At 40.6% G+C, this 14,339-nt stretch overlaps 1 protein-coding gene and 2 non-coding genes across 4 annotated transcripts in view; all 3 read right to left on the bottom strand.

The window, feature by feature from the left end:
* The window catches only part of LOC120554093 (potassium voltage-gated channel subfamily H member 8-like), a 37,435-nt gene extending 32,334 nt beyond the window's left edge, over positions 1 to 5,101 (bottom strand). Inside the window, exon 1 of one of the 2 annotated variants that reach the window (XM_039792704.1) lies at positions 4,666 to 5,101. In XM_039792704.1, coding sequence (XP_039648638.1) covers positions 4,666 to 4,741 — 76 coding nt within the window. In that variant the 5' untranslated portion in view covers positions 4,742 to 5,101. The remainder of the gene's footprint in view (positions 1 to 4,665) is intronic. The other variant, XM_039792703.1, reaches the window with a different exon arrangement.
* Positions 5,102 to 12,243: 7,142 nt separating this feature from the next.
* On the bottom strand, positions 12,244 to 12,316 carry trnaf-aaa. The gene has a single exon. It is a non-coding gene; the product is annotated as a tRNA-Phe (tRNA).
* Positions 12,317 to 13,390: 1,074 nt separating this feature from the next.
* trnaf-aaa lies at positions 13,391 to 13,463 on the bottom strand. The gene has a single exon. It is a non-coding gene; the product is annotated as a tRNA-Phe (tRNA).
* Between the last annotated feature and the right edge of the window lie 876 nt (positions 13,464 to 14,339).

The raw sequence follows: 14,339 nt of genomic DNA, 5'->3' as shown, positions 1-14,339 counted from the left end.
ATTTTCCTTCTATACTCTTGCTTTATGCCTTACTTGTACTCATTTTCTGCACATTCCCCAGGCGCAAGGCAGGCCTGTCACATCCACACTACAATCTAGGTGTAATAACATGTGAGCTGAAACTACAAAACCACTCAGACTCAGCCCCTGAGCAGCTTAGGGAACCCCCATAAACCCTGGTGCTGATTACACTGACAGCGACAGCCCGCCACAATACTGTACATTCACCACCGTGCACACAGTGTAAGCCAAACACACACACACACACACACACACACATGCCAAACATGTTTGTTTATGGCACTAAAGACACAGGGTTCCAAATATCAAAATACCATATATTGAAAACGGTGTGCACAGCAGCATTCTGCACTTGTAATGCATGAAAATAGTCCTCTGGGGTATGTTGTTATGTTAATGTAAGTATGCTAACAAGCTCAAATATTTATTTCTTAAAAATGATTTATTTATTCAATACTAGTCATCTATGATCCATTTATAACATCACATAAATAGAGGATGGCTGAGAAAAAAACATGACATTTCAAAGTAAGAGTGTGGGGGAGATGAACACTAATGGCTGGATGATTCCTGCGTTCAGGGTTATTTGTTAAACCAGCTCGCTTATGTGTTTCCTAAACCTGGACTAAAAACACATTTTCACTCTGCATTATCTTCAAAACTTATAGCCCACAGCTTTGTGCCAGAACTCTTCTGACAAGACACACACAAAAAGCTGTCACTCTGAAGTCACTCCCCTGTCTCATTTTCGCTCACTTCTGTAGACTTTTTTTTTTTTTTTTCTTACTAGAGAAGATGTATGGCCCAATCAAAACTACTGTACTAACAAATACTTACAAGTCTTGATATGCATTAAACTGGCATTCATTTGTGCATCTTCTGTATCTGCATATAAGCCCCTTAGTTGCAGCCATAGCTAGGCTTCATCTATCTTCTGGGCCAACACTGCCATCCCGAAGTGATTAATTAAAATCTCTTCCTATAAATATGTATGTCGTGCATTGAGATATCTCTGGGTTTAAAATGATCTCTAACTGAAGCTTTCTACCGCAATGTCAGGAAAAAAAAATGGGGGGGAACTAGAGAGATTTCCCTGGAGTCTCCCTGGTTATTGTGCTGCATTAATGTTGTATGGCAAAGATGGAAAATCCCAGCATCAGTCCTGAAAATCCTTTTCTGCTCGGCTGGTTTTTAGTACTTGAGAACTCGCTTTCAGTCACAACGAACATGCTCAGTATCGGTATTCTGTTATTAAGTGTACACAATGACAAATCAAAAACAACGGTTTGGTCACAGTGAGACTCAAAGTGCCGCCCTCGGTGCTTCGGACTTGGCATTTCTCAACTTGCACTTGTTTTTCCTGCTATTGTTTTGAGTCATTAGTGTGATGATGATTTAACAGCATCACAAATCTTTCCCAGGTCCATTTTGCATGCTGTGTTTTAGTCTTTTTATTTTTTTTTTTAATCTCATATCAACTACCAGCTATACAGTCATGTGGTTGGAAAAGCTCCTCATTAAAATTTCCCCGCTGTGTTTTTTTTCACCACAAGAGTGCGATCATGAATGAAGAGCTCACAACATGAGCATCCAGACTTTATTTTCTCACACCAAGCATGAGGACGTGCTGGGCATTCATCTCTCCTTAACCAGCAAAAGTTCCATCCTTTCGCTGTCTTTTGGTTTCAGATTAAATTATCCTTTTAGACAAACAGACATGAGTGTATTACAGGATGTGCGTATGTGTAATCAGGGTTCATTAAGATCTAAAACTGCTGTGATCTGTGAGCAAGAGGAAGAAATTGATAGTGGCCTCTGTTGGTGAGCTGCTGGAAAGGAGGAGCCGACTGATTGTCAAACATCAGATTCACGAGGGGCAATGTGTACTCAATCCTGGTTGTGAAACGGTGGCAACGCTTGCAAGGACACACACTGGAGGGCCTGTGGGAGTTAGCCATATGTGCTTTGTGCACCGTGTCCCTCTGGGAATGGGTGCACCGGGAATATAGAGTGTGGGGGCTGCAATACTCTGTGACATCTGATCCCAGCATGACCAGCCATTCTCAGTAGAAAGTCAAAGTCGTGTTTGTGATTTTCATGGACAGAATATGAAGGCAAAGCCAAGGAGCGGACAGTATTTTAAACAGAAGTTTTTTTGTTGGCTATGTTAATCATTATTTTCTGGGCAGTTCTCAGGTTGTGGTGACTATTACCTTGTGAAGCAAAAGGAGAAAAACTCCTCAAGTCTTTAATCCCTGCTCAACCAAGAGAGTCCTGTGTCTAATGGATCTCCTGCAGCCGGCCTGCACACCGAAGCTGCCATGGCTTCAGATCAGATGCAGGGAAGTGCAATCTGGTCCGCTTTCAGATTAGAGTTGAGCTGATCACTGTTGACAACGAATGAAAAATTCTAATTGAATTAAAGCTATCTCACGAAACATTGTCTTTGGGGGACCCACAGGACACATCAAATACCTACAGATGCCACTGTAGGTGACAGAGCACGCAGCTCTGTTTCAGAAAGGAGACAGATCCCACTCTGATTCCTCATATTTCCTTCATCCACACATTCTGTCTGTTGCTCAGTCCTGCCTGTTAGTTTGTGCTTTCGGGATGTTGAGATGTTTAGCATGACATTGTGTTTAATGTTAGCTGACTTCTAGGAGGGGGGGGGGGGCTTCTTCTGTTGTCTTTTGCCGTAACCAGTCAATAGCCAGTGACTCATCTGTTTGCAAATGTCATTTCAGTCGACACAGAAGCTGCAGAGTGAAATCATAATGCTGATTTACAAAAACCTGTACAATCGCCGCCATGCATCCATTACTATTTGTTGCCATCTTAGTGGACATTTTTCTGTTGCTATTTTTCAAGTACAGTATGTGGATATTTTGTGGTCATGGAGAATAGCATATACTGTATACTAATTTGAATATAACTACAAAATGAAGTATGTTCTTATGACCACAGCACAGGATTACACTATCACTGCACTTTAAATATCATTCAAATATGAGGGACGCAGCGGTGTATCTTTTGCACCTGGATGTGCAATGTTTTCTGCTTCCATGCTGTGTGCAAGGTTGCAGTGTTCATATGTATATATGTGTACATATATATATATATATATATATATATATATATATATATATATATATATATATATATATTAGTAAGGAAAATAAGAACATAAAGCAAGAGTATAGAAGGAAAATTATGGAGCACAGGAACTGTTTCTCTAAATAAGATCACGTCTTTGGGAGGGAAATGTTCATGTTAGTGTGGGGCTGACCAATATATATGACCACCATAAATAAAAATATATATATGCAACTTTCAGATTAGAGTACAGCTGATCACTGTTGACAACAAATGAAAAATTCTAATTGAATTAAAGCTATCTCACGAAACATTGTCTTCGGGGGACCCACAGGACACATCAAATACCTACAGATGCCACTGTAGGTGACAGAGCAACGCAGCTCTGTTTCAGAAAGGAGACAGATCCCACTCTGATTCCTCATATTTCCTTCATCCACACATTCTGTCTGTTGCTCAGTCCTGCCTGTTAGTTTGTGCCTTCGGGACTGTGTTATGCAACCGCGTTAAGCTATAATAACTGCAGTTTGCATATTGGCTGACAGCGCTTTCTGTGTAGGTTTACATGGGCTCAATTCACAGACTGGTGCGTAAGGTTTTGCAATGAATTGTGTGTGAAAACAGGTGAATAATAATTACAGTATACATGTAGGCTGGATAAGAGTCTGTCAAACTGTCACAGTGCTGCACACGCAATTATGCAGGAATATGTGTTATTGTTATGGTTTTCGTTACACAGCTGAACGTCAGATATTTTGTAAAGTAGTTCAGGTGCCACTTTTACTTTATGAATGTTTATCTTTGGTAGCTGATGTATTCATATAGCCTAGTTTACATTTAAACACTTTTTTTTTTTTTTTGAAGGCTGGATTTTCAAGCAACTGTTCTGGTGTTTTAACTAGTTTGTGCTAATTTAATTTAAAATATGCTTGGGAAACCCCTCGGAAACCACAGGGGCCACGCAGCAAATGTGGGCCCCCCTGCAGGTTCATCCGGCCAAGACAAGACACTTGTGCACTTTTTGTATTGATTCCTCAGTTGCAACTCAAAACAATGCCTTTGAATGGTAATTAATACACTAACTCATAGCATTAAATATTATAGGCCTAGTTTTTGGAGATTTTTTTTTCACATTTAAATGGTTTAAAGGTTCAAATATTTAGATTAAGGGTAAATAATCACTTCATTTAATGTCAAATCAAATCCGTCTGACTTCACACCATCTGCATTTTTGTCCACACTATTATGTCTATCATTTTCTGCATCCGATCTGTAAGGACCCGTGATTCATTCATCTTGATCTGGATGCTCGTGTGGCGTTTGCCTCATACATTTTTAATATGTTAAACATTAGTCTGTGCTTTCATTTATCATAAATTAATTTATCAGTCAGAGTATCAACATGACTTCAAGTGTCCTTAACCCTCTTTAAGCACTTTGGAGGAGTTTGTATTTTAAACATTGTTCTGAGTGAACAATTCACATCAACAAAAACTGCTGCTGAAATCCATTGCGCACCATAATAAGGGATTATTCAAAAGTACTCACGGGTCCCATCGAAACGAGTGGCTATGGTATCCAAGAAGGTGTTTTGTGGCGCGATCAGACCCCGCATCACTGGCATCCGAGAGCGGGTCGAGCCCGAGCCGCGTCTCTCCCGCCGATCAGAGCCTTGGCTCTCGCCGGCGGTGGCCACGAAACCCGGCAGGAACCTGGACGAGGTCCCCGGCGCTCCTCCTAACCCCTGGAGGAGGGCGCCGAGCCGAGACACCCGGGACTCCACGGTCCAAAACTGACCACCGACCACCGAGCAGGTGATCCCGGTTAAGAGGAGTAGAGAGAAGCCGCTGGAGGCTGGAGGGGAAGAGGACAGAGGGATGGAGGGACCACGGCGAGGATGGTCACATTTACGCACGGGTGAACTGCATTGCAATCCCCCTCTCCCCCTTCCCTCTCTCTTTTCTCTTTCCTCTACCAGTGCACCAATCTCTCTCTCTCTCTCTCTCTCTCTCTCTCTCTCTCTCTCTGTCTCTCACCTCTCATCCTTTCATGTTGTCATGAATGCCTATTTAAATGAAAGTGGTATCTTGTCTCCAGCTCTGTCTGCCATGTTTCACACTTGAAGCTGCAAAATTAATAATTGGGTCAGGACGGACAAACGATAAGTAAAACATGTCTCTGTGGAATTATTATAATGAATATTGTGATGAATTCATTAATTCATTCATATATTATATTCCATATGTGAAATGACGGAGAAAAAAAAAACGTGATAAACATGTGAAATGTGTTCACATGCGCTTTTTCTTACAGCCCCCTGAATGACTGGAGACCTATCAGATGTAGCCATCTCTCATCAATGTGAGCTGGGAAGGCTGGTATATATAATGGATGGATGGATGAATGGATAGACTTTAAAGAGAATGCACCCCCTTCAATCAATAGATGCTCTGTGTCTAATTGCTCCTGTTTGTGGCATCTTGCACAGGCTTATAAAGTCCTGAAAGAGTTCATTTCCCCACACCTGTAAATAGAAAACCAAAACCAGTACCAGTTGTAAAAATGTATTGTTGTAAGGATGCTGCTGTGCTCTGTGATGCAGTGATGCTGAGCTCCAGGTAAGTTTCCCTAAGGGGACAATTAAGTATATTTAATCTTATCTCAAAGCATCCCAGCATGCTGTTTGTTACAGGTAATCTGTTTGCGGCTTTTGTTCCCACTGTCATTACATTTAACACACACTGTTCTATATCCTTTCATAACTTATAAAAGCTCCATGTGCACTTGGCAATTGGATCTGTTAATTAACTCGTAGTAACCTCGTCGCTTCAAGCCTTCAGGAGTCATTCAAGCGCAACAAATTGGATAGAAAAACACTTCATTTATTTCCAAACTGAAAATCCTGAGCTACTTTTTTCACACTCGGCTGCCCTAGGGCTGCATCAGGATTCCCCCCAACGGTCCCAGTGGTGGTAAAGTAAATATGCCTTTTCTTCAATGTGTACTTTGTCCTCCACTACATGTAAATGACAGCTGCAGTTCATAGTTACTTTGCAGGTTCAGACTTTACAGAGACAACATGATCATCTTGTAAAAATATGATGAATTGTTATATATTAAACTACCCAAAGACTATGGAAAGTAAAGTTGGTAGTTTACATAAATGTACATGTGAATAATAATCACATTCTTTCAACAGACCATGTAATCCATTTCAGCCAGCGTATATTAGTCAAAAAAAGTGAGAAAACAAAGCAGTTGAGTCAACAATGAATTGAAGCTTGTGTAACATTGCATTACTGCGTCTAGCAAAGAACTCTCACTGTAGGAAAGATCGAAAACCCAGAGCTACTGTCAGCAGATGAAACCTAAAAAACACCTGCCAGTGACGCCGCCAGTGAAGTGGTGAACTCCTCACTAAATCGTTGCAGCAGAATGGTGTCAATCAAATGAGGGGATGCAAGAAGGAGGAAGGATTGGGTGGGTGGGTGGGTGGTGATGGTGGTCATAATGCAGTGGCAGGGAGAAAAATGACTAGTAGCCAGTTTAAAAGAAGATGGATTCTTGCAATATGGTCATCATGTTAAAAGAATAGATGTAATGTTATGTTGGTCCTATTCACCATCACTGAAGTAGAGGCCTTGAGTAGTATTAGTAAGGGAATACTGTCCTCTACAGGACATGAAGAGCAAGTGAAGCAATATCTAAAGTATTATAAGGGGCAATCGCCATCTAAAATGTCACTTAGGGCCTACTAACTAAAACATGTTCATGCTTTTTTTAATTACAATTTAAAAAATTTAATATAACCTACATCCATTTTAGAAGGCCTATTAGACATATTAGTCATGAATACAGTACTTGTCAGGCCATTAAGGGACTTTTTTATTAGATTTTTTCAATAAGTCAAAGTGCTTTCAGAACCAAAAGTGTTTTTTTTTTTTTTTGGGGTTTTCCTCCCCTAAGGAAGACTCCATCCTGTCTGAGAATAGGATTGTCAGGATTGATTGATTGTTATTTGTTGTCAAGCTTTATCCAGTTTGATGGCCTCATGTGACTCATTGAAGTGACAAGTGATAAGTATTTGTGGTGTGGGTTTGCTATCAAAATGCTTTAGGTCCATCTTCAACGAAACAAAGTTGTTGGACTATATAACACAATATTGTTATGCATTACAGAATAATATTGTGATATTTTAGAACTGAAACAAGGGGAATAATCATAGGACTTTGGAAATAGTTCTTGGTTTGTGTGAAATTAATATAGATTGTTATTGTTATATGCCCCTAGGGGCGCAGCACCATGGGGGGGCGTCAAAGCGATGGTAAAAAAAAATAAAATTTAAAAAAAAATATATATATATATATATATACAGTACAGGCCAAAAGTTTGGACACACGTTCTCATTCAATGCGTTTCCTTTTTATTTTCATGACTATTTACATTGTAGATTCTCACTGAAGGCATCAAAACTATGAATGAACACATATGGAATTATGTACTTAACAAAAAATAACTGAAAACATGTCTTATATTTTAGATTCTTCAAAGTAGCCACCCTTTGCTTTTTTATTAATAAGGGAAAAAATTCCACTAATTAACCCTGACAAAGCACACCTGTGAAGGTAAAACCATTTCAGGTGACTACCTCATGAAGCTCACTGAGAGAACACCAAGGGTTTTGCAGAGTTATCAAAAAAGCAAAGGGTGGCTACTTTGAGGATATCTAAAATATAAGACATGTTTTCAGTTATTTCACCCTTTTGTTAAGTACATAATTCCATATGTGTTCATTCATAGTTTTTGATGCCTTCAATGTACATGAAACTAACAATTAAAATAAACATAAAAATAAAGAAACACATTGAATGAGAAAGGTGTGTCCAAACTTTTCTATATATATATATATATATAATATATATATATATATATATATATTATTTTTTTTGTATTTTCTATATGTAGCTGCTGTTGTGGGTTTCTAAATCATTTCTGCATTTCCTCAATGTTATTATATAACATTTTAGAGGACTAACAGACTAGAGTAGGCGCCCTGTCTCATAAGATTCCCTCATAGAATGTTGACATAGAAGAGGGAGGGGGGAGCGGCCGGGGGCCGTGAGCGCCGAGCAAGCAGTCACGAGTAGTGAGTTGTCGTCTATGGAAAAATATGCATAAAGCAGAACAGCTGTCAGGGGCTAAAAATATACAAAGAAAAGGGGGAAAGGAGATGGCATGTCAAGGGATGCGACAGCAGTTAAATAAGTGGATGGTGAAAGGCAACAGGTAGGATTTAAAGTGCTTGGAGGCAGGCAAATATTCATGTTAACAGACTAGCTAGCGTTTGCTAACACTCGGAATGTGGCAGCCAAATGGGGGTTTACGGCTAGCTAGCTTAGAATATGCAAAACCGAGGTTGCCAAGCTGAAAACTGGTAAATATAAGGTAGCATGTACAATAAATGACAAGAATCTGGAACACATAACTAATGCAATAACTCTGGTGTAACATGGAATCATGCATAGATTTGCCAAACTTGGAGGCTTGCAAGTATTCATGTTAACAGTGTTTGCTAACTTAATGCAAACCAATGTTGCTGATAGCTACGTTTAGATTTTGGTTAAACCCTATGGTACCAATCCCATGCATGACATATCTCAATTTTATTAAGGTAAAATAACAATTGGTAAATATAAGGTAGCATGCACAATAAATGACAAGAAGAAAAATAAATAAATATTTATAAAAAAAATATATATATTTAAAATACAAAATGTTAATGTAATTTCAACAGCAGCGCAACCTTACTGCATAATAGTTGTCTTATCTGATGCCATCACTAGGCTGATTTAAGAATTGAATTTAGGCTGGAGTTCATTTCATTCAGGTGTGAGGATGGTGGCTCAGGAAAGAAAGAAGGCAATAGTTAGGTCTAACATTAGTTGGAAGTGTAGGGGGAGCCACTTGATACCAACAGATTCATTTCTTAATATTATTAATATGGAAAAACTAATGAAAAATCTATTACATGTTTGTTTGACAATATGTCTTAGTGGAGAAGAACACAGGCGAGGAGTGAATGAGACAGACATGAGGTCGGCGATAGCATCAAGTAGAGATGAGACCAGTGATGACATCAGGTAGGAGTTCTATTAGATAGACCACACAAAACTAAATGTCCAGTATGGTTTGAAGTTCTGTTGATCAACCTATTCACTGTGTCCTTTTTTTGGGGAAAGTAGTGCAGACAAAGATGGAAAGCCACTCACCACTCAAATCACATCAACCAGGGTGACGATTAGGTTGTTGCTGCATACCTCTCTGACACTGGTTAGTTGCGTCCCTTTACCTTTGACTTCAGTAAATAATTTACTGAAGTCAAAGGTAAAGCTGTGTGCTTAGTTTGCGGAGAACAGCGATCTGTTCTCCGCAAACTAAGCACAAAAAAAAGAGAGGTATGCAGCAACAACCTAATCATCACCCTGGTTGATGTGATTTGTCGCATGTTTTATCACATTATTTAAATTCTATTATTTTGCATTTCAGAATTTTTTTTAAGTACATATTAACAATGGAAAGCAATTCTTACCAGTGTATATTGATGGGGAATCAAATGAATGCAAAGAAAGTGACTTTATGAACTTGATTTTAAGATTTGTATTTGTTTATTATTTATTTACTGTAAACAAAAGAAAAATGTGTGAATCTAGTCACACATTTGAATCTAGAGTCAATATTAGGGTTGGGTATTGTTTGGTTTGGATACCGGTGCTAAAGCGGTACTTTTAAAACCGCCTGAACCAATACTTTTTAAGAAAGTAAAAAAAAAGAAGGATACTAAACAATAGTTGGCGACATTAAAGAACGGCTTGTTGATTGCTAAGGCCATGGTCAAAATTAAATGATTTAATAATAATGTAATAACTATAAAAATAACTTATTTCAATAGTAAATAGCTGTTGAACGACAAAAACAATGACCAGATGGGAAAAGGGCATTTAACAATAACTTTGAATGCACCACGACGCAGTAGGTTACCAGTTTCATTGAACGCACCGTCTGTGTTTTTCCGACAACAACAGCTGCAGATTGTTACATTCTGGTGTCGGAATCCTCTACAGTGAAATACAGACACACTTTACACCGTTTAGCTTTAGCTGTCAGCATTGTAACCTTGTTTAATCCAGCTACTAGCTAGCGGTAGGCTAACGTTAGCAGCTGTCGAGTGTAGTGTTAACTAGCGTCACGTGCAGCGATGTTTCTGTTGCCTGTAACGTCTGTTTCAGACGCATTGCTATTCCTGCAGCGGCAGGATGTGTTATAAGGAAGTATGGCAAAGTGCGGCAAAGGGTCAAAATAATAGCCTGTTAGGCACGATGTGAAGCCGAGTGAAGTGAAAATAAATTAATAAATGGCGGCATGCGATTAAAAAAACATTAAGGCGTTATGCTTGGCCCTTAATCACGTCACGATTAACGCGTTAGTGCTGACAGCCCTAATATATATACACATCTCATACGGGCTACTTAGGTGTTTAGAAGCTAGCTGCTAGTCTGGGCTGTGAACATTAGGGTCTAACCAATTTATGGAGTCAAAACATGTGATTTGGCCTTGGTTTGCATTATAACTGTTGTTTATGTTTGTGAAGAAAAGAAGGATGGCCATCAGAACTAACAATGTATGGTACTTTCACTTTCAATTGATTGTTTAAAATGTTTTATGGGATGGTCTGAACTAAAATTGCACATTATACCTTTCTAAGGGTCTTAAATGTCATGTGTGTAATGTGTTATGTGGTTATTACATGTGTATACATTTGTATATATGTTTATACATTTGTATAGATTTTTCTTTAATTAAAAACAGTTTTTGGATTTATGACCCCTTGTCCTATTTTCACTACATGGGAAACAGTTTTTTTAATGTAACTAAGTAACTTTTACTTAAAGTACATTTTAAATGAAGGTGAAATGAAATAACACAAAACGTTACCTGCTGCTGCAGAGAGAGACAGAAACGGCCCAGCAGAGCTGCTCCGAGGTCCTTCCACATCGAGGAGAACCACTGCCGCAACTTTCCGTCGTCAACTCCCTGTGGACAGTGTCTCCGTCCAGTCATCCATTTAGTAAACAAACAACCAATGGAAAAAACATATGGCTTCCAACGGAACCTCATAGGGAATTTAGTGACAAACCGGACCAGCATTTCTAACCATGTTTCCCCAAAAGACAGGTCCAATGCTGCCAAACCCCAGAGTTGAACCAGGAACCTTCAGAGCTTTAATCTGACACTCTCCCAATTGAGCTATTTCAGCATAATATAAGGAAACTTGGTGCCCATCAGGTGTATAAGAAAACATCCCGAAAAAAGTCAGCAACTTTCTACATTCTCTTAGGGGGCTGTTGGTGGGAAAACACAAAACGTTACCTACTGCTGCAGACAGAGACAGAAATGACCCAGCCGAGCTGCTCCAAGGTCCGTCCACAGCGGGCAGAACCACTGCCACAACGTTCCGTCATCAACTCCTTGTGGACAGTGTCTCCGTCCAGTCATCCATTTAGTAAACAAACAACCAATGGTAAAACATTTGGGTTCCAACGGAACCTCATAGGAAATTTTGTGACAAACTGGACTAGCATTTCTAACCTTGTGTCCCCAAAGCCATTGTCCGATGCTGCTGAAACCCAGGATTGAACCAGCGACCTTCAGATCTTCAGTCTAACGCTCTCCCAACTGAGATATTTCAGCAAAAAGCATAGAACGTGGTGGCCGTTACGAGGAAAACAAAACACCTCGATAAAATGACAGACATTTCAGAAATCAGCAATTGTCCACATACCATTGGGGGCATGTTCACGGGAATAACACAAAACGTTACCTGCTGCTGCAGAGAGAGACAGAAACGGCCCAGCAGAGCTGCTCCGAGGTCCTTCCACATCCAGGAGAACCACTGCCGCAACTTTCCGTCGTCAACTCCCTGTGGACAGTGTCTCCGTCCAGTCATCCATTTGGTAAACAAACAACCAATGGAAAAACATTTTGGTTCCAACGGAACCTCATAGGGAATGTAGTGACAAACCGGACCAGCATTTCTAACCATGTGTCCCCAAAAGACAGGTCCAATGCTGCCAAAACCCAGAGTTGAACCAGGAACCTTCAGAGCTTTAGTCTGACACTCTCCCAATTGAGCTATTTCAGCATAATATAAGGAAACTTGGTGCGCATCAGGTGTATAAGAAAACATCCCGAAAAAAGTCAGCAACTTTCTACATTCTCTTAGGGGGCTGTTGGTGGGAAAACTCAAAACGTTACCTACTGCGGCAGACAGAGACAGAAATGGCCCAGCCGAGCTGCTCCAAGGTCCGTCCACAGCAGGCAGAACCACTGCCACAATGTTCCGTCGTCAACTCCCTGTGGACAGTGTCTCCGTCCAGTCATCCATTTAGTCAACAAAAAACAAACGGTAAAACGTGGGTTCCAACGGAACTTCATAGGGAATTTAGTGACAAACCTGACCAGCATTTCTAACCATGTGTTGCCAAAAGACCAGTCCAATGCTGCCAAAATCCAGGACTGAACCAGGGACCCTCAGATATTCAGTCTAACTTGCTCCCAACTGAGCTACTTTGGCGCATAAGTACAAAATGTGGTGCCAATCAGGTGGCAACTCCCTCTGGACAGTGTCTCCGTCCAGTCATCCATTTAGTGAACAAACAACTAATGGTAAAACATTTGGGTTCCAACGGAACCTCATAGGAAATTTTGTGACAAACTGGACTAGCATTTCTAACCTTGTGTCCCCAAAACCATTGTCCAATGCTGCTGAAACCCAGGATTGAACCAGCGACCTTCAGATCTTCAGTCTAACGCTCTCCCAACTGAGCTATTTCAGCAAAAAGCACAGAACGTGGTGGTCGTTACGAGGAAAACAAAACACCTCGAAAAAATGACAGACATTTCAGAAATCAGCAATTTTCCACATACCATTGGGGGCATGTTCATGGGAATAACAAAAAATGTTACCTGCTGCTGCAGAGAGAGAGACAGAAACGGCCCAGCAGAGCTGCTCCGAGGTCCTTCCACATCGAGGAGAACCACTGCCGCAACTTTCAGTCGTCAACTCCCTGTGGACAGTGTCTCCGTCCAGTCATCCATTTAGTAAACAAACAACCAATGGAAAAACATTTTGGTTCCAACGGAACCTCATAGGGAATGTAGTGACAAACTGGACCAGCATTTCCAACCATGTTTCCCCAAAAGACAGGTCCAATGCTGCCAAAACCCAGAGTTGAACCAGGAACCTTCAGAGCTTTAGTCTGACACTCTCCCAATTGAGCTATTTCAGCATAATATAAGGAAATTTGGTGCCCATCAGGTGTATAAGAAAACATCCCGAAAAAAGTCAGCAACTTTCTACATTCTCTTAGGGGGCTGTTGGTGGGAAAACACAAAACGTTACCTACTGCTGCAGACAGAGACAGAAATGGCCCAGCCGAGCTGCTCCAAGGTCCGTCCACAGTGGGCAGAACCACTGCCACAACGTTCCTTCGTCAACTCCCTGTGGACAGTGTCTCCGTCCATTCATCCATTTAGTCAACAAAAAACAAACGGTAAAACATGTGGGTTCCAACGGAACTTCATAGAATATTAAGTGACAAACCTGACCAGCATTTCTAACCATGTGTTGCCAAAAGACCAGTCCAATGCTGCGAAAATCCAGGACTGAATCAGGGACCTTCAGATATTCAGTCTAACTTGCTCCCAACTGAGCTACTTTGGCGCATAAGTACAAAATGTGGTGCCAATCAGGTGGCAACTCCCGTGTGGACAGTGTCTCCGCGTCCATCACCATTTAGTAAACAAACAACCAATGGAAAAACATTTTGGTTCCAACGGAACATCATAGGGAATGTAGTGACAAACCGAACAGCATTTCTAACCATGTGTCCCCAAAAAGACAGGTCCAATGCTGCCAACACCCAGAGTTGAACCAGGAACCTTCAGAGCTTTAGGCTGACACTCTCCCAATTGAGCTATTTCAGCATAATATAAGGAAACTTGGTGCCCATCAGGTGTATATAAGAAAACATCCGAAAAAAGTCAGCAACTTTCTACATTCTCTTAGGGGGCTGTTGGTGGGAAAACACAAAACGTTACCTACTGCTGCAGACAGAGACAGAAATGGCCCAGCCGAAGCTGCTCCGAGGTCCGTCCACAGCCGG

Source organism: Perca fluviatilis, chromosome 24, assembly GCF_010015445.1.
Source record: "Perca fluviatilis chromosome 24, GENO_Pfluv_1.0, whole genome shotgun sequence".
NCBI lineage: Eukaryota > Metazoa > Chordata > Actinopteri > Perciformes > Percidae > Perca > Perca fluviatilis.
Note: the sequence above shows the minus strand (reverse complement) of the source record. Positions and strands in the feature narration are given on the sequence as shown.